Below are 19672 nucleotides of genomic sequence, written 5' to 3'. Positions count from 1 at the left end.
TGCATGCTATTTTCCTCATCATTCATTAACCATCTTATAAAATGGCCACTTAATTGCTTCGTGTCAAAGAAGATTATCATATATGGTAACTGTCAATAAACAATACCCAATAATATATTTGTATCAGGCTCTTATGCGATTTGCTAGACCATTTCTAATGCAGTAGATGGGACCTTATGGGAATAAAAAGTTTTTTTTTTTATGAAACGGATATCCTTTACGGGCAGAGACTAATCTATCAAGCAAGATAGGATCGCAAAGAGTGGCAAAATTCCCCATTACGAAAATTTAACGATGCTACATTCTCAAGTTGAATTAAAACTCAATACCTCTAATTAAGAGGGAAGAGATATTATACTATCTCAGTCATGCAAGTGTTCTTGTGTTTTTAGGAATAAATATAATCACTTTATTTACTTTAGTTAAAATAATGATTCATAAATATATAAACATGATTTAATATTAATGGGCTGAAAATATCATTCAACATTTCAAAAAATAAATGAAAATCAACAAGACTTACTCTTGTCAAAAAAATTACTTAGTCGTTAAAAATTAAAAGCTAAGATCAACTTCTTACCAACTAGATCAACGCGATTGAACTAGCCCTTATAAATAATGATGAATTAACTTCTTACCGATTAGATCAACTTTTGCCAAATATTTTACTTAAATATGAAAGCTAAGATACATTACAATCGGGGAGAGATGAATTTGTGGAGCAACAATATGTGATATATGAACAAAAATCTTAATTAAACACTTATGCAATAAACACTAAAAGAGTTCATATGTAAGCAAAAAGTTGTTTTAAGAAAACACTTAACCAGCAAAATTAACTGTTTATGTTCAAATCGTTTTCAAATGTACACAAAGCAAACGCAACGGATGGATTTCAGCTTCAATTCATTTATGTACTTGCACTGTAATTTTACATAGGAGTGAACTTTTGGCCACTGATAAAGGACAATCTGCACTTAAAATCATAATCTAGAGCAACATTTTGGCAGCACATCTTACCGGCCCAAGATGTCTGAAGCCGACTTATTCAAGATTTGAAAAAGTTCTTCCCTGTATCAAGAAAATATTCAAATGAAGTTGATTGTGTATTGACTGCAATATAAGCTAATAAATCCATGCAAAGTACTAATGAATGAACTAATTTATCTAAAAAAAAATCACTATTAATCTCGCTTTGAGGTAGGTAATCATTAACTACTTATGGCATGTTTATTTTAAACTGCATTAGACGCAAACAGAACGATCACATATTTCAATTATGAAATCACACGTCTTCGTATAATTTTTTATGCAACTAATATTAGACAAAATGGAAATCATGAAAGTGATATAAATGCTTACCGGTCAGGCTTGAATAAGAGATAGCGATAAGTGAACCACTGAAACAGAAAAACAAGTTCAAGTTACTTATCAACTTGCCAAATCAACCAATCAATATATCGAGTTCCTTTTGTAAAACATAGTTTGCAACTAGGCATGGCAATGGGTACCCGTGGGTACGGTTTTTACCTTCCCCGTTCCCCATACCCGAATCATTGATAAATACCCGTTCCCCGCCCATTACCCGACGGGGATGAAAAATTGAACCCAAACCCCGTCTCAAATGGGTTCGGGTATACCCAAATGGGTTCGGGTATCCCCATTTGGGTAAATATATAAGAAAATGAAACATAGCAATATAAGATGTGTAGAACTTGAAACGTTTGGAATGGAACTGAGAGAGAAGGAATCATTACTGCTTGTTGGGAAGTGAAATTATTGGAAGTGAGAAAGAGAATTAGGTGGAAGTGGGAAGTGGCAAAGACGTGAAGTGGGAATTGGGAAGCGAGAAGATGGGTTATATGATATGTGACATTATAAATAAATAGGGGTAATATAGTAATTTTATATAAACGGGCGGGTTCGGGGACGGGTTCGGGGTGGGTACCAATATCTCCGTTACCCACCCCATCCCCATGTTTTGAAATCGGGGAAAACCCAAACCCGAACCCAAACCCAGTCAAATCGGTTTTTCCCCGTCAAACTCGGGGTGGGTTCGGGCGGGTACCCGCGGGTACGGGTTCTGTTGCCATGCCTATTTGCAACTCTTATGTATTTTGTGATGAATGCACTCATTATACAAAATTGTGCTTTTATATTCATGCGTCTGCGCATTATTTAGCACAATACTTACCACTGAGAAAAGTATTCCAATTAGTTCTAAAGAAATTGGGATAACTGGCAATTTGTCAATGGCCTACACACAAAAATCAGAAAGAAAAAAAAAAACATAAGCTCTCAAACATTGCCTTAACATTCGGATAAAATTCTACAACGGCTTATTTTGTTCCAAAATAATGCAAGATTGGTGAAGATTACCGCTATCAAATTTGTTGATGCCCAAAGTGCTACTACAGCTGCAAAGCCCAAACCAATTAGTCCCAACCGGTCCTCAGGTGTATCCCACTGTTCGAATATCAAAAAACAAACAGAAACTTAGGTAACAGTTGGTGTCTTTCTTGAAAAAGAGACATGAAGGATGAGAGTGGTAAGAGAAACTCACAACACTCTGAACAGATTTGAAAACAGTAAGTGAAGTTGAAGATTCAGAACTTTCTCCAGAAGCCTTCACAACAAATGCAATGTTGCTCCGTCTCCCTGTGAGATCGAAAGTCAGGAATAAGGACCATAGAGATATAAACACTTTTAATTAAGTGCACACCATAAGAACTTAAAAGTAATCAAATCAATGGTATTTTAAGAACTTGGAACATTTTCATAATTGCTCCGGAGCACAGTAAACTACTGAAGTTAAAAAATTAAGCATTTTACCGAGTTAGTCTTTTTTTTAACAACAAAGAACTACCCAGAAAGTCACTCCTCCTAGTACTATTCTCGCTCGAACACGCTTAACTGTGATTACTGACTTAGTTTGTACCTGAAATTATTAAGTTAGTTAGTGCTCTATCCTCACTATAAATAAGAGCACTTATTGTATCATTAAGTGTCTTCTAATCAATCAATCAACAACTATCTAAATTTAGCCGATGATCTCTATATCTCTTATCCTCTGATTACTCACAGTTTTTTTTGTTTTTTGAATCAACTCACACAGTTCAAAATTTGCAATTATATCATTTGATTAAACAAATATTGTGGGGGATAACCCTATCATCCAAATACTTTTTTCCTCTATGGTGGTGGGGTGGGTAGCTCAGATGGTTTGGGATAAGAGTTAAAGATGTTAAGTTGTAAAAGGACTCGGGTTCAAGACCCGGTGAAGGAAAAATACTAACATTAATAACTAATTACTGACTTTGACGGTATAAAAAAAAACTAGCTTCCTCTATGGGCGTTTTTGTCACAATCAAAATTGTCAATTCGCATGAATACTTAATTCGACTTAAAAAAACTACAGTTAGAAGAAAGGACTGGAATTCTCTGCAGTTAGGAAAACCAGTCAGTCAAGAAATATCGGTCACTAGATGAAAGACGGACGGGGTCAGCTTGTAATTTAACTTCATCAAATCGACTTTAAAATACAACAATAGATATGAATCATACAATATTTATCGAATAGCCTGAGATTTGAATGACCACAGATAGTCAACCTTCTAAAAGAACCACTACTTGAATTAAAACCTATGAAGCACCAACACACACGCGTGCGCGCGCACACACAATGGATACCGGTAATAATATAAAAAATTGAAGTGATTAAATGTAACAGTTTGTGTCGGTATGACACCAGACACACTTTCGATCTGAAGTATCAGTGCTACAACCCGATTTTAAACAATGGCATACTTCCAATTCTTGGCAGTTGGCACTAGTATATCAATATTGAAGATTTTACAACAATTACAGAATAAAACAAATTTTTTTTATACTCTCTAAGGGAATAAAAAATTCAACTTTGAGAGACCCCTCCAATAAAAAGAAAAGAAAAAGAACAAACCCAGTAAAGGGTTACCTGAAAGAAGAGAAACAGGGAAATTTTGGAAGTTCCCTTGAAATGATTTTCTGCCATGAAGCAGCAATGGTGGTGGCAAGCTTGCAATAATGGAAGCCATTTACAATTTCAATAATCTGCAAGAAATAGTAATAATTATCAAAATCTTATAACAAAATAATTATAGTGTGATATAATCAAAGGAGTAATAACAAAAATGAAAAGGAAGAATCTAGAATTAAATTAGGGAAAGAAAAAAAAAACTACCTTAGGTTGTTCTACTGCTGGAGTGAGAGATTGTGAGTGAAAACAAAAGCTTCAAATCCAAAGATAGTGTGAACCACAAAAAATAAAATACATTAATGTCTTTTTTTGTGTGAAGGGTAATGTGTCTTTTTTTATTATACGTATTAAATTAATTTTTGTGTTTTGCCATTTTCACCCTAAAAGGGAAGTGAAGAGACACTATTTGAGGAGTGCACCTTTGCTCCATTTCTATAAGCTCCTTTTATTCCTTTTGATTGCACTGATATGATAAGGGACATGTGGCGAAAACAAATCAAAGGGTTGATTATAGAAATGGAGCAAAGCTGCCCTCCTCAATTACTCTTTTTAGTTTTTTTGAACGTTACTCTTTTTAGTTAGCTGCTATTAAAACTATAACATCGATTCATGCGGTGCAAGGGTCTGATTAACTGTAAGATATATAATGATATATATAATGATTAAATAAAATATGATAATTCCAATAATGTAAGGTATATGAAAAAGGTTGAGTAACATTAAACGATGGTTCAACAATAATTTTGGATAAATATTCATACAAAGAAAATTATGTCATATTACGAAATACTTCCTTATAGACCACATTCAAAGTCTTAGTTGTATCTTCACCGTCGTCATTGATGATCAATATTTTTAATCATTTTATAGAAGTAACTCTTGAAATTGCAACATACAACTGACCATGTGAAAACACTTGCGATGGAAGATATATTCCAACATGATTTAAAGATTGTCCCCGACTCTTATTAATAGTCATCGCAAAAGAAATCATTATAGGAAATTGTCTCAGTTTAAATTTAAAAGGAATTCTCACGTCAGATGGTGTCAGAGAAAATCTAGGTATGAAAATCTGATCACTAATATTACTTCATAAAATAATTTTTCCTTCAAGAGCACGTTTTCCCAATCTCGTAATAATAAGTCTTGTTCCATTGCATAATCCTAATTTTTGATTCAAAATCCTTAATAGCATAACTGGAACTCAAACTTTAAGTCTCAACTTGTGATTTGGAAGTTCTGACGTATAAATCGTGTTCAAAAATTCGGGAGTATGAACATCATCCAGTGTTTGACCGTCTACATTTTAAGTGACTGGAGTATCATGACTCAAATATGTTTTTTCTTCGTCAGTAATTAAATCCAACATATAATCATTTATTGTGTCGACTATTGAATTTTTAGGAGCTAGTATAACTCTATTTTGGAAATACGTTATATCGTTCATGTTTTGTAAAAGTTGAGGATATGTGCTTTCAACGATAGAAGCAAGAGGATCACCTGAATTTGGAATCAATAAATCTGATGGAATGTCAAGTTCTAAATCATCGTCGTTGTCATCTCCAATTTCTTCATTGCCAACACCCAAAACTCATTCAGAAAACAATTTTCTTTGTTCAACGTCTGCACTCGAAGCACCACCGAGAAGCCTCATGTTTTTATTCAATGTTAAAACTTCACAAAAATTCCAAAGAACCGAAGAATTAATAGTAGCATGAACAACTTTTTGTCTTGTATCTTTGGGTATTACTCGTAGAATTTGTCTAAAATCTCTGCCAAAAACAACAACTTTTCCACCGAAGGGAATGTGTTTATTTTTTTCATCAACAAACTTGAGTATATCTTTTAAAGTTCAATCAACAGCTTCGAAACAGTGTTTGTGCATCATTGGTTCTTCATCCCATATAATGAGCTTTCCTTTTTGTATTAATAGTGCTAAAGGGCTTTCAGAAACTATGGTACATGTTGAAAACTCGTCAACATTTAGAGGAATACAAAACCTTGAATGTGTTGTTCTACCGCCACGTATGAGCAATGCAACGATCTCACTTAAGGCAACTGTTAAAACTATCTCACCTTTTGAGCGTTATGCGACTGACATGACCCTCCAGATAAATGTCTTCCCTGTACTGCCATAACCATAAAGAAAAAACACACCAGGTTTGTTTTCGTTAACTCTTGTCATGATTGTGTGATATACTTTACGTTGCTCTGAAGTCATAGTTAACAACAATCTAACATGTTCCTCAAATAATGATTGTTTGCTATAATTCAATTCGTCGTGTATTAAACTATTTTGTATACTAGGAACTAATGATGTGTCTGCTCTAGACATTGGAGGATAATCTTTTAAACTCTTCCCACAACTACGTAACATCATCTCAATATCTGCTAGTGCATATTGTATCAATTGACCATCGGTTAATATTAAATCTGCAATGTGAAAATCAAAATAATGAGTATGAATTTATAACTGCACGAAACCTATCCCTTAAAATTATACCAAATTGTCCTCTTCCAGTGTATACCAATGTAACCCAAGCCTCGATACGACTGATATTGTAAAAATCTTTTAAAGCATACCAGCCATGCGTTAAATAAATATTATTGTTAATTTTTTCGACTAATACTTCAAATTGATTCGCGAACGGATCTACCAAAGTTGCGAAACGATAAATATCGTGTCGAAAATCAGCAAAAAAAATCTTCGGAAGCATCACTGCACCCTATAAAATCAATGAACAATAGAAATGTTAGGAAAAAAGAAAATTTGAGTTTTTCCCATTTAACAATATTCTATGAAATGATGAATACTGCATATTATTTATTCCTTGTTAAGTATCAATCTAGATCTAAATATAATAGAAATCACTCACTAAATACAAAATTGTGTCATGGTGAAAATCCTAATATTAATACTCGGTATCATAATTTTAATAGAAATAACATATAAAATAAAAAAATTAAATATAAATAATTGAGAATTTTGGTGTAAAAAACAATCTATTAAAATTTTTGGAACTGTACTAACTTCGGTTACGCAAAACTCAACGCAGTAGGTCCGATATCTAATTTGCAATTCAGTAATATATATATAGCACAAAGTTTTAAAATAATATCGATTTCAGGAATAAAGATAATAAATCACAAAACAGAATGAAAGTTTATACACATCTCTGAGTAAATTAAGTCGAATTGTGGTGAAGTTATTAACACGAGACATTGAAATGTGAAAGATGTTTTTTTTAATAGATTTCAATATTGTTGAAGGTGTTATAGTATTAGAATATATATATATATATATATATATATATATATATATATATATATATATATATATATATATATATATATATATATATATATATATATATAACTTTCTAAGTCACACGTGATAATAACTTTCTAAATCTCACGTTATAATTATTCTCTAAATTTATGATCCGGTAAAAAAAATCATTAATGAAAGACATACAAAATCAATTATTGCACATAATTTTAATGAAAATTGATATAGTTATTTGTGACCATCGTCGGAAATATTAAGGTATAAAAGAAAACGGTTCGGAAGAGAAAACAAGGATTGAATATTGAGGGTATCTTTCTGTCAACAACGCTGCGTTCGTTCTTATTGGAATCAGCCATGTCTCCGCCGTCTGCGTTCATGTTCGGATCGGAACTTCTGTGATTCATACGCAATCAGCCATGTCTCCGCCGTCGGCTTCGTCATCGTGGGCGTTGGTCCCCGAACATCTTTTCACCGAGTTCTTGTCATTACTTCCTGTGAAATCTCTTCTTCGATTCAAATGTGTAAGTAATTCCTGGAACACTCTCATTTCCGATCCCAATTTTGTAAAATTACATCTCAAGAAATCAAAATCACATAATCCACAATTCACACTAATCACTCAACACATCAAAGATATCAAGGGAGAATCTCCATACGGAAGTGATGATGAATCTGAGGTTGATCACAGTATCATTCCATACTCTATACATTCTTTTCTCGATAATCCTTCGTTTACCCTTTTCGCTGATCATCACTATCTTTTGAACGAAAAAGATTGCTCTTTTGTAGCTGGTTCCTGTAATGGGTTGATCTGTTTGTATGGTTTTCGTTTCTCGCCCACGTATACAATTCATCATCAAACGCACGAGTACTGGCTTCGTCTATGGAACCCAGCCACTAGGGCAATTTCTGAAAAAATTGGGTGTTTTATTGATTATCGTGATTTCTGTTTCAATTTTGGTTGTGATAATTCCACCGGTACTTTTAAAGCGGTTGCGTCGCGTTACATTCCTGATAAATTGACAAGCGATGTGAGAGTTTTTAGTTTTGATGAAAATGTTTGGAGAAATATTCAAAGTTTCCCGGTTGTTCCTTTTAATTTGAGTGGTTCTGGAGAACATGAAGCTGTGTTTTTTAATGGCACTCTTAACTGGTTGGCTGTTCGCAATGACATCCCATACACTTGGTATCGTCATCATCCTGAGAATCTCACCGTCGAGCAGTTTGTTATTGTTTCACTTAATTTGGGGACTGAGATATACAATATGTATACTTTGCCTCAAGGTTTTGATGAGGTGCCCCCTGCAGAGCCAACTGTTGGTGTGTTGGGTGACTGCTTTTGTTTTTCTTATTCTTATAAGGAAACTGATTTTATTATATGGCAGATGAAGAAATTTGGGATTCAAGAGTCTTGGACTCAATTTCTTAAAATTAGTTATCACGATCTTCAATTAAACTATGACTTTAGTAACGGTACACTGAAGTATTATCTTTATTTCTTGCCATTATTTCTTTCTAAGGATGGTGATACTCTGATACTGTATAGTAGTCAAGAATTGAAAGTAATTCTCTATAACTGGAGAGATCATAGAGTGGAGCGAACAGAAGTTGAAGTGCGCAAAACTATTATTGATGATGAAACCTACAATCATTCATGTTGGCAAAATGCCAACGGTTTTGTTGAAAGCTTAACTTCAATTTGTTAAAAGTAAGTCCATCTTTCATAGTTTACTTGTTTAAATTGATGTATTTATATGTTATTTTCATATCAATAGATTGTGTGACTATTCATTTTTAGGTTGATTTTGTTTTGTAATGACTATCTATTAGTTATTGTTAACAAGTCAACAATTCTCATGGATTTGATAAAAAAAAAATGTTTTTATATTATTATTATATTCAAAAGGATTGACGATTTTCAGACAACGACAATCAGCCTGCCTCTTGCTGGCCTTAATTATATGAAATGGAAGATGATTCTCCTTCAGGGAAATTCAATCTACCTTGGCCACTTTTTATTTTCTTTGTCTCCTCAATTTGAGAGGATAGTACTACACTATTTGAATTATATTAATATATTATTTAGGAGAAGAGGAGTGTATATGATACTAATGTTGTTGTGTGTTTGGAACTGGTGTGTGGTGGGGGAGTGAGAACTTGGCTGTACAGTTAAAGAAAGGTGATGAGGGGCTTGGGTAGTATGCAAGATGTCATGGATTCGATGATCCTCTGCTCTATTGTAAAAAAAAAGATGTTGTATCAACATATTTGTTATATAGAGTTCAACATATTGGTTATATCCGTAGACCTATAAGATGACAAAAGGAAAAACCAGTATTATTTTATTTCTTCAAACACACTCAATATGTTGAATAAACTGAGTGGGTCTATTTTTATGTTTAAAACTCAATTATCTATGTGTATTTGAAGCCTAAAAGCACTTTTACAAAAACTATACACATAAGCTATTGGATATTGTTCTTGTTCTGATTTTCTTTACAACCTTTCAACTTTCAAGTACATTTATGCTGATTTTGTTTTGAAGCATTGTTTGATATTTTTCTACTTGCACGTGTTGCACTGACCTTTATGTGGAAAAGTGCCTTATGAGTTGTTGTTTGTTATCTTATTGTTTTGCAACTGCTTTAGGATCTTATGACTGAATTTCCATTATCACTTTTTAACCTATACTCTATAATTCCTAACATAATCTTTTGGCTATTTTATTTGCTTCCCAGTTTGCAGGTGGAAGAAATTGTCCAAAATCACTTCAGATGCTTAATTCATGGAGGAGGAAAACAATCAGATGTTGAAGGTATTACACAAGATAGAAGGTGAAAGGAAAATCCAAAAGCAAGATCAATTGTTCTATGTTTGATTGCATTTATGCATAAAGGACTAATCTTCTTTCTATCATATAGGCTGAATGAATATATGCATATGGTTTTCATCTTTTTATTTACAAAAAAGAAGGAATAATATCCTTCCAAATGAGTTTATCTGGAAAATTTTAATAGAGATAAAGTTTCCTGAGAAATTAATTAATATTATTATGCACTTCGTCACAAGTGTGGAAACAAATGTAAAGTGAAATGACGTGAGAGCTGATTTTTTCCGTTGTACTGTGTTCGATTGTAAAATTGTTTCAGGGACTGGATAAGCTGGGAGGCAAGAGTCATGACAAAAACTGAAATTTTGTCTCTCACTAAACTACATCACAACTTTTTATCCAAGTACAAGTTTTCTAAAATACTAAAATATTATTTTGTTCACCAAATATCGTATAAAACAAGAAATTGCTGGATGTCATAAGAGTTTGTTATGTGTCGTTCTATCATGCGTTGTGATGTCCTGTCTTATGCTATTTTGTCAAATACTTACTCTTTAACGGATCATACACACACTTAGGAACTTTGGCTCTGTTTGGAAAGCCAAATAAGTTAGCTTATAGCTTATAATAAACTAAAAGCTCTGGTTGGTAACAGTTTTTATAAAAGAGCATATAGTTTATTTTACTAGCTTATAGCTTATTTTTCAAACGCTATTTCAAGTAGCTTATGAGCTTATAGCTTATTATCTTTTCTTTCAATTTTCCTCATTTTACTTGAAAAAAATTTAAATATTAATTAAACATACTCCCTCCGTAACACTTTAAAAGCAAAAATGCACTTTCTAGATTCATTGTATATTTAATGTATTTAGTCCATAATATAGACCGGATACATTAACCACACAATGAACCTAAAAACTATATTTTTGCTTATAAAGAGTTATGGAAGGAGTATTTTTTTTTGTCATTTCATACTTATAAGTTAGTTGAACCGCTAATTTTGTCATTTCATTGTATAACCCTTCGTTTACCCTTTTCGCTGATCATCACTATCTTTTGAACGAAAAGGATTGCTCTAGTATAGCTGGTTCCTGTAATGGGTTGATCTGTTTGACTGGTTGTCATTACTTGCCTGCCACGTCTACTATTATCATGAGCACGAGTACTGGCTCCGTTTATGGAACCCAGCCACTAGGGAAATTTCTGAAAATTTTGGATGTTTTATTGGTTCTCGTGGTTTCAACTTCAATTTTGGTTGTGATAATTCCACCGGTACTTTTAAAGTGGTTGCCTCACGTTACATTCTTGATCAGAGGACAACCGACGTGAGAGTTTTAAGTTTTGGTGATAGTGTTTGGAGAAATATTGAAAGTTTCCCGGTTGTTCCTCTTCATGTGGATCCGATAGTATTTGGGCATAATGCTGTGTTTTTTAATGGCACTCTTAACTGGTTGGCTATTCACAATTACACCATGGAATCTTGGTTTACTCGGCAGAAGTATATTACTGTTGAGCAGCTTATCATTGTTTCGCTTGATCTGGAGACTGAGACATACAATATGTATACGTTGCCTCAGGGCTTTGTTCATGTGCCGCCTACAGAGCCAACTGTTGGTGTGTTGGGGGACTCTCTTTGTTTTTCTTCTTGTTATGTTTACAATGAAGCTGTTTTTATTATATGGCAGATGAAGAAATTTGGGGATCAAGAGTCTTGGACTCAATTTCTTAAGATTAGTTTTCACGATCTTCAGTTAAACTATGACTTTAGCAACAAGATGCGGAAATATCATATTTATATCAGCCCATTGTTTCTTTCTAAGGATGGTGATACACTGGTATTGCGTAGTCATACAGAAGAGCAAGCAATTCTCTATAATTGGAGAGATCATAGAGTGGAGCAATCACGAGTTAGCGTGCATAAAACTGTTATTGATGATGAAACTTACGATCAGTTAAATTGGGATGATGCCAACGGTTTTGTTAAAAGCTTAATTTCAATTTGTTGAAAGTAAGTTCATCTTGCATGGTTTACTTGTTTGAATTTTTGTACATTCATATATGTTTGTTTTCATGGTTCACTTGTTTGAATTTATTTAAATTTATATATGTTATTTTCATATTAATAGATTGTGTGATTTTTCATTTTTATGATTGGTTTAGGTTGATTGTGTTTTATAATTACTATCTATTAGCTATTTAGTTATCACTAACAATTCGACTGGTCGACAATTCTCAAGGTTTGGTGATTTTCAAACAATGACAATCAGCTTGCCTCTTGCTGCCTCTCTGTGATTCTTCTCAAAGGACATTCAATCTACATTGGACATTTTTTTATTTGGTTTGTCTTTAGAATTTTTTTAAACAAAACTTAAGTATGGAATGGTCCTCAATTTGGTAGGAAAGTACATTATTTGAATTATATTAATTAGGAGAAGAGGCTTGTATATGATACTAATGAAGGAATTATGAATGTTTGATATCATATGCCAGTTTTGCTGTGTTCCGAACTGGTATGTTGTGGGCAAGTGAGAACCTGGCTGTACAGTCAAAGAAAGGTGCTGCTGCGCCACTTTGGTTCGGATATCCTGCCGAGTGTTTACAGCAATTTGATTATTTTAGCACTTGTAGGTTTGCATCAGTGCATAATTATCTCAATTGGACAGATGACTAATATGTATTTGTTTGAAATCTATGAGGTTAGAGATTTGATTAGCAAGTTTCTTCTGAAGCTTGTGCTGTTATACTCAGCTGAATTGTGTAAGAGTTGTAATATACTATTAGCATTAGCACAACTTGTGCTCCTATTAAAAAAAAAGTCTTTAACAAAAAGCACGAAATAAGATACACATGTCTATAGACTTCGGCAGATTTGTTATATCCGTAGACCTCTAAATAGATAAGAAAAGGAAAAACGAGTATTGTTTTATTTCCTCAAACACATTTGTTTCATTTACCTCAACTTTATTGCATTTGTCTGCTTTAGTTGAACGCATATTTGTTAATTGTGTCTTTTTTTATGCTTTTGGATTTGGGCGATGAAACTTTGGAATAATTTCAAGTACATTTATGCTGTTTTGTTTTGAAGCATTGATTGATGTTTTTTTACTTGCACGTGTTTCACTGACTTTTATTTGTTGATTGTTATCTTATTGTTTTGCAACTACTTTATGGCTATTTTATTTGTTTTTACAGTTTGCTGGTGGAAGAAATTGTCCAAAATCACTTCAGATGCTTCATTCATGGAGGAGGAAAACAATAAGAAGTTGAAGATATTACACAAGATAGAAGGTGAAAGGAAATTCCAAAAGCAAGATCAATTGTTCTGTGTTTGATTACATGTATGCATCGAGAACTAGTCCTCCTGCCATCATAGGCTGAATATAGTATCTGGTTTTTTTAAGTTACAGTGAAATAATTTGAATTCATGGAAAGAATCACATTTTGTAGCTGCCATATTAATTGCGGCTAGTATATATGTTGTTGATACAGGTGTTAATGTCAGATTTTTCGACCCTCGGTAGTAGGAAGAATATAGTTGAAGTTATCTTTTTAAAATTTTGTTTTAGAAATTCAAAATTGTTTACCCCAACTTGTACTTGTAACTTGTACACCAAGCAAATTAGAAAAAAAAAAAAAGTATATCATAATTGCATAAGTGGAGCAGATGTACCACAAAACTTTGTTACAAATAATGAGTGCATTGAGCGGTTCTATTTCTATGTTTAAAATTAAATTATCTATTTCTATTAAACAGAAAAACACTTTTGCAAATTTATACAGGATAGGATATTGGATACATAGGATATTGGATGCTATTTTTGGTCTGATTTTGTTTACTTACACCGTTTCAAGTACATTAATGCTAATTTTGTTTGAAGCACTGATTGATATATTTTTACTTGCACATTTTTCACACACCGACCTTTATGTGGAAGAGTACTTGTTGATTTTCTTAATCCGTCTATATTTTTAATTTCTCGCGTACTTTTTGGCTATTTTATTTGCTTCCTGGTTGCTGGTGGAAAAAAATTGTCATCACTTCAGATACTTCATTCATGGAGGAAGAAAACAATAAGATATTGGAGATATTACATAGGATAGAAGCTCAAAGGAAAATCCATTAGCAAGATCAATTGTTCTGCGTTTTGATTACATGTTGGTACAAAGGACTAATCCTCCTGCCATCATAGGCAAAATGTCAAAATGCTTCAAACCCTTTTGATTTTGTGTATTCATCTTTTTATGTACAAAAAAAAAAAGAAAGAATATATGATCAAGAATAAGTAATCAAGTCTTCTTTCTCTCCTCTCCCTCTTTTAAAGCTTAATCAATGGCGTGATGTTGGACTTCTCATACCTCCTATGTTTTCAACGTATGACAATTTCTTATCGGTCGATATGAGTGGAAGTTTTTGAAGCTTTGCGCTTTCAATATCTTTGTCCGTATCATCTGAAACTGCAGAAGAATCCTTCTTATTAGGGTCTGATTCACCTTGATCACTGCTCCAACCCATGAAATCTGATAGTGTCATCGAACAAGGAGTTTCTGCACTGATCTTGTCTACTTCTTCTCTTGGAGGAGTCGGACACTTTTCTGGCTTTGGAACTGGATTTCTCGCACTATTTCTTCTTCCTTGTAATGGATTTTGTGTTTGGCAATCTGCATGAAGTACATCTTCGATTCTTGATAACACCGTAAAGGCCAAACTTTCCAATATTCTTGAATAACTTTCAAGAACAGCTTGCCCTACATCCTGCCATAAATAAATAATACTTGTTAGAACAACAAACATAACTTTAAAGAAAATAGATAAATAGGCGCAAACCAGAACACACACAAAGCTCGGCTAATTGGGCCTACGCTCGGTTGTCTACTCACTTATCGGTGAATATGAGTCATACTAAAGTGCTTAATGATGAGAATAATTTAAACTCGTATTTGTCTTTTAGCGTATATGGGACTTTGTGCTCACCAGGAGTGCAAGAAAATTCGTGAGAACTTATATTAATTAACATTGTGACTGAAAATCATGCAGGATGAAGGTGCAAACAGAACATGTTCTTACCCGGTTGAATTGGATTTTGCTAATATCCAATGAAGATTGGGGAAGCCCTGGAAATCTATGCTTCAAGAGAACTAAGATGGTTTCTGCTCTCTCTTCGAAGAGTTCTCTCTTCTCAATACTCACAGCAGAACCCCATGCTGATTTGTTATCTTTTTGGTTCATCTTCCTTTTCCAAATCACTATTGATGCCTCAATTCTGTTCTTGAGATCAACAATCTTGTGTTCTGATGACATGTCAACTGTTGCTAAGAACTGATCGGGATCAAAAAAATCATCGGTAATGCTCCGGTAGATCATGTCCCCTAGACTTGCTCTTCCATTCTGTGAATGAAGAAACAAAACCAAAATTTAAGTTGTGTAAATCGATGTCATATGAGAATATTAATCATCATAGCTTCTAAGAAAATATTAAAGGTCTGTTTGAATTGACTTATCTGAACTTATCTACTAACATAATCATTTTGATATTGCTCTACTGACATGTTCATAAGTTGTTTTCAACTTATTTACGTAACTTCTTCATAATAACTTATAATAACATACTATAGCTAATATGTAAACATTATGACTTTATTTTATCTTTTTGTTTTATGCTATAAGTGCTTAACTAAGTTGTTTATGCAAACATGGCCTAATTCTTTCTGACATACCTTAGGTAGGGCTTCAATATAGCTTTCAGGGATCTCCATTTCTTGTAGAGTTTGAGCATTTATAGCCATTGCTGCTTTAAGTACTTGATTCACACAATCTTTCTGATACTGTAGAAATCTTCTTGCTGCATCAGACAAACCATCTACAGGTACTTTAGGTGTAGGTAACCACCACTTGTCATCATTTTTACCTTTTGTGTCTTTATCATCAGCATCTTTCGATACGTAATAGAATTCGTTTTGGTCTCTGAAGTTATCTAGACAATCCTGTTCATTGTCGTAAATTTATCATTAAATTAAACCTATTGAATCCTATATAACAACAAAGGGTTAAATATACTTTTAGTTCGTATAAAATTTTTGTTTTTAGTCCCCAAAAATTAAAATTGTAACAGTTTTAGTCCCTCTCTAGTGACTAAAAGCGCGCCGTTTGTAATTTTCAGGGACTAAAAACAAAATTTATGATAATTGTACGGACTAAAAACATGTTTAACCCAACAAATAATGATCATATTAACTCGGGATTTGTGATCTTACAATAAGCATTGTATCAAGCTTTCTCAAGGCAGGGATATTCATATGAAGATCGGTTCGTTGCCGTGTTGTCATAATCTATTCCATCAAAGATAATGTTCAATCAGATAAAGGAAGAATGATGATGAACAATATCTAGAGAGGAGCTTTTTTACCTCCATGCTTGAACCATCCTTGCCTTTTTGTTGTGTAGGAACCATTTCAACGACGTAATCAGTGACCGAAAGAAGCCAGTCGATTTCTTTTCTCCATCTGGCTTTCCTTTCCGGCGGCATTGGCTCTAGCCGCCTTTGTTCACCGAAAACAGAAGCTGCATTAATTCTCAGTAAGAAAACATCTTTAAGTCAGCATAAGAAACTGACAAGAATAATTTGAAACATTTCCTGAAATTGGAAGGAAAAAACATAATGTTTCTCCATCAAAGTTCAAGAAATATAGAGAGAATGTTTTTTATCTTTAGCTCAAAGAAAAAAAAAAAAAGATAGCAATCCCCGTGAGCAATGTAGTCAGGTTCTTGCACGGGTGTAGGTTCTTAGGATCCTACGAGCTCGTGAAGGCCAAACGAGCTTAGAATCCATGGAGGTTCTTTTTTTGACATGTCTGTGGTCCGGTTCTCGCACAGGATCATAGGTTCTTACGATCCTAGAGGCTTTTTTGACCTGAGCTCTAGACGGTGCCGTCATGAACCTTGCCGGTGGTTAGTGTATGTTTGTTCTCACTTTCAACCATCTCTTTCACTCAAACTTCTGTCCTCAATGAAACCTTTTGAACTCATCTCTTTCACTCTCAAGTTTCAACCCTCTGTTTTCATTTTTTTTAACCCTATTGTTGCTTCTAATCCTCTCTTATGAACTTATGAACATTTGGAATGATATCTATGAAATATTAATTAATAAAGTTTATTTTGTTCATGTATTATATTTTTTTTGTGTTTATGTATATATGTATATATATGTGAAGTTACAATTTTAACCTTAAGTGAGATCATAAGTATCGAGCCACGATCCCGATCTTACGATTCTCAACCAGCCTACTGATCTTACGTAGGATCTCGAACCATACTACATTACCCGTGAGCTTGGTTCACTTGATAGGGATATCGCACTATATATGCAGGAGTCGGGGTTCGAACCCCGGATACTCCACTTATCCACTTTTAAGATGGATTTTCTAGCCACGGAGCTACTTGAAAAAAAAAAAAATAGCAGCATACCAGCAAGATTTGTTAATGCATTTGACAACGCCAAAGCTGAAGAAACACCTTTCCCTCCACCAGACATATCCTCTCCCAATAGTAGTTTAGCAAATCTCTCCTTCATCTGTTCGATTTCTGAATTAAATCGAATCGTAAATATTAAAAACTTAACAAACTAATCCATGAAATAAAAGACATATTGATTGACCACCACATATTTGAACTGCCTTAATCATCTAATCTCATGTCGAAAATTTTGATGTCAAAATATCATCTCTTTCCAAAATATCTTATGCATGATTAGAAAGAAAAAAATGTTAATAAATAGTGAAAGAATATAATGTCTTGATTGTATCCGGTGAAAGGGATATATACAAGTTACAATGTGTAAGTCAACTATAGGAAAATAATTATTGTACACATGTAATTATTTTCCATTAATTATTTTCCTATTCTATCAAATACTCCAGTAGTTATAAATTGCATAATCATCTAAAAGCAATAAATTTTATTGAGATATAGGGCTGTTTGTTTAAGCTTTTAAAAAAATGGATTTTTTCTTTGTATTTTTTAAAATAGATTTTGTGAAACCATTTTTTAAAATATTACATGTTTTTTTATATTCAGTTTTTTTTTAAAATAATTGTAACATTAATTTTGACATCATAAACATAAACATACATTATTGAAGATCAAAACAGAGTCAAAATCACAATTTTTTTCAAAAAGATATATTTCAAAAATGATTTTTACGAAAATCTATTTGAAATAACTTCAAAATTAAGTAATTTTTTGAAATTTTGATATCCAAAAAAAGTTTCAATAAAATCATAAAATACCTAAAATAACATTTTAAGAATAATTATTCTAACTAAATTTTTATTTGAAGCTTTTACAAAAAAAAAATCTTAATAAATTTTTTTCACACAAAATTACGTAACACTATAAAATCCATTTTTAAAAAAATCCAAAACAAACAGGCACATAATAATCAACATTAACATTAATAATATTTACCTTGCACATGTTTCTCTTTGGCTTCTTTGGCTACAATCTCCTCCTTTATTGTTCTTGGCTTGTTAGGATGAGCTCTTTCAGGATCATGATGTACAGGTTTTGATCCTTGACTTCTTGATGAAACATTATCATCTTCTGTTGTAGGATCTAATGTGCTAGCACTTTCAACGCTTAAACTTTTCGAGTGCCTCGCCGCATTCTCAAACATTCCTTTGAAATGGAATAATTTGGACTTATGATTTTCCTGTTCTTGATCTAGTGCTCTAACCATTTTGTTTTTAATTTATTTTTTAAAAAATAAAATAAATTATTCCCCTTTTTTATTATATACTTTGTAAGGAAAATTTTAAAGGGTTGGTGAACAAGCAAGAACAACATATGGGGTTTCCATTTTCAACTCCCTATAGAAGAATTTTGTTACTTGCAATGCAAGGGAGAGAAGGAAAACACCAACAAGAGGAGATTAAGCCAAATGAAACTAATAGGAGTTAATTTTGTTTTATTTTTTCTTTTTGGTTTTTTTTAGGAGAAAGAGAATTTGATGAAAAGGTTGGATGTGATTGTTTGATGGAGGGGTTTGTGTGTTAGTTTTTTTCTCTTTCTTTTTTGAGCTGGGTTCATTGAACGTGGGGTGCATGTTGTAAGAGATTGATGGGTTTAAGATTTGGAAAAATAAACAAACAATAAATTAAATTGGAATTTTTTATTAAAAAAAAAATATATGTATGGAAGAATATGTTTTGACAATGTGTTAAATTGGGTGGTTGAGTTAAGGTTCTAATTTGAGGGTCAAATGTAGCTAAAGACCAGGGAAGACAGACATGCATGCATCTAAATGTATAGGTACAACTATCTTACACTTAACTATCTTATTAAATATATAAGATAAGATAAGATTCATTTAAAATGGAAAATTTCTCTAAATATAAACTTCGAATTACAAGTCATATTTGTTATTATTAATTTTACTACTATATGAGGTGGATCTAGATCGTTGGTCGGAGTTGATGAACTATGACAAAGAACGACGATTGGTTTTTCAGCTGAAAATGGTGTATATTTAAACACTATGATGAT

General features: G+C 33.0%; 4 protein-coding genes across 12 annotated transcripts; 2 read left to right on the top strand and 2 right to left on the bottom strand.

Moving 5' to 3' along the window:
• Positions 1–794: 794 nt before the first annotated feature.
• Positions 795–4357, bottom strand: LOC123921483 (protein CURVATURE THYLAKOID 1C, chloroplastic). Of its 3 annotated transcripts, XM_045974056.1 has the most exons (7): positions 4220–4355; positions 3974–4089; positions 2564–2658; positions 2380–2466; positions 2195–2257; positions 1363–1400; positions 795–1071 (listed from the first exon to the last, which is right to left on the bottom strand). In XM_045974056.1, the coding sequence occupies exons 2-7, from the start codon at positions 4071–4073 to the stop codon at positions 1017–1019; spliced, it is 438 nt and encodes a 145-aa protein (XP_045830012.1). In that variant the 5' UTR covers positions 4074–4089; positions 4220–4355; the 3' UTR covers positions 795–1016. The 3 variants fall into 3 exon arrangements, with proteins under 3 accessions (XP_045830012.1, XP_045830010.1, XP_045830011.1); XM_045974054.1 differs by lacking the exons at positions 795–1071; positions 1363–1400 and adding an exon at positions 1410–1485 and having other exon boundaries at positions 2100–2257; positions 4220–4357; XM_045974055.1 differs by lacking the exons at positions 795–1071; positions 1363–1400 and adding an exon at positions 1410–1491 and having other exon boundaries at positions 2106–2257; positions 4220–4357.
• A 3148-nt stretch (positions 4358–7505) lies between these two features.
• LOC123921653 (F-box/kelch-repeat protein At3g23880-like) lies at positions 7506–13823 on the top strand. Of its 7 annotated transcripts, none has more exons than XM_045974284.1 (5): positions 7575–9012; positions 10043–10138; positions 11203–12142; positions 12372–12472; positions 13327–13823. In XM_045974284.1, the coding sequence occupies exon 1, from the start codon at positions 7721–7723 to the stop codon at positions 9008–9010; it is 1290 nt and encodes a 429-aa protein (XP_045830240.1). In that variant the 5' UTR covers positions 7575–7720; the 3' UTR covers positions 9011–9012; positions 10043–10138; positions 11203–12142; positions 12372–12472; positions 13327–13823. The 7 variants fall into 7 exon arrangements, 6 of the variants coding, with proteins under 6 accessions (XP_045830243.1, XP_045830240.1, XP_045830239.1 ...); XM_045974283.1 differs by having other exon boundaries at positions 10454–12142; XM_045974287.1 differs by lacking the exon at positions 12372–12472 and having other exon boundaries at positions 7506–9012; positions 10454–12142.
• On the top strand, positions 11287–13466 carry LOC123922006. Its single transcript, XM_045974752.1, has 3 exons — positions 11287–11406; positions 11448–12108; positions 13327–13466. Exons 1-3 carry the CDS (start codon positions 11287–11289, stop codon positions 13464–13466), a joined length of 921 nt encoding a protein of 306 aa, XP_045830708.1.
• Positions 13824–14227: 404 nt separating the features above from the next.
• LOC123921652 (rop guanine nucleotide exchange factor 12-like) lies at positions 14228–19285 on the bottom strand. The gene is made up of 7 exons (XM_045974280.1): positions 18596–19285; positions 17597–17713; positions 16539–16693; positions 16387–16461; positions 15850–16116; positions 15200–15520; positions 14228–14887 (listed from the first exon to the last, which is right to left on the bottom strand). The coding sequence occupies exons 1-7, from the start codon at positions 18864–18866 to the stop codon at positions 14462–14464; spliced, it is 1632 nt and encodes a 543-aa protein (XP_045830236.1). The 5' UTR covers positions 18867–19285; the 3' UTR covers positions 14228–14461.
• Between the last annotated feature and the right edge of the window lie 387 nt (positions 19286–19672).

This window comes from Trifolium pratense, linkage group LG4 (assembly GCF_020283565.1).
Source record: "Trifolium pratense cultivar HEN17-A07 linkage group LG4, ARS_RC_1.1, whole genome shotgun sequence".
Lineage (NCBI taxonomy): Eukaryota > Viridiplantae > Streptophyta > Magnoliopsida > Fabales > Fabaceae > Trifolium > Trifolium pratense.
This window is presented reverse-complemented; position numbering and strand designations above follow the sequence as displayed.

Excerpts from the sequence above, each read along its gene's own strand:
- LOC123921483 (XM_045974054.1), bottom strand. The coding sequence starts at position 4,073 with ATGGCTTCCATTATTGCAAGCTTGCCACCACCATTGCTGCTTCATGGC. Across the intron at positions 2,467-2,563 it reads TCAAATCTGTTCAGAGTGTT|TGGGATACACCTGAGGACCG; the intron begins GTGAGTTTCTCT and ends ATATTCGAACAG. Across the intron at positions 2,258-2,379 it reads CATCAACAAATTTGATAGCG|GCCATTGACAAATTGCCAGT; the intron begins GTAATCTTCACC and ends TTTTGTGTGTAG.
- LOC123921653 (XM_045974287.1), top strand. The coding sequence starts at position 7,721 with ATGTCTCCGCCGTCGGCTTCGTCATCGTGGGCGTTGGTCCCCGAACAT.
- LOC123922006 (XM_045974752.1), top strand. The coding sequence starts at position 11,287 with ATGAGCACGAGTACTGGCTCCGTTTATGGAACCCAGCCACTAGGGAAA. Across the intron at positions 11,407-11,447 it reads TGGTTGTGATAATTCCACCG|AGGACAACCGACGTGAGAGT; the intron begins GTACTTTTAAAG and ends ATTCTTGATCAG. Across the intron at positions 12,109-13,326 it reads AAATTGGGATGATGCCAACG|TTTGCTGGTGGAAGAAATTG; the intron begins GTTTTGTTAAAA and ends TTGTTTTTACAG.
- LOC123921652 (XM_045974280.1), bottom strand. The coding sequence starts at position 18,866 with ATGGTTAGAGCACTAGATCAAGAACAGGAAAATCATAAGTCCAAATTA. Across the intron at positions 16,462-16,538 it reads AGGATGGTTCAAGCATGGAG|ATTATGACAACACGGCAACG; the intron begins GTAAAAAAGCTC and ends TTGATGGAATAG. Across the intron at positions 15,521-15,849 it reads ATATTGAAGCCCTACCTAAG|AATGGAAGAGCAAGTCTAGG; the intron begins GTATGTCAGAAA and ends CTTCATTCACAG.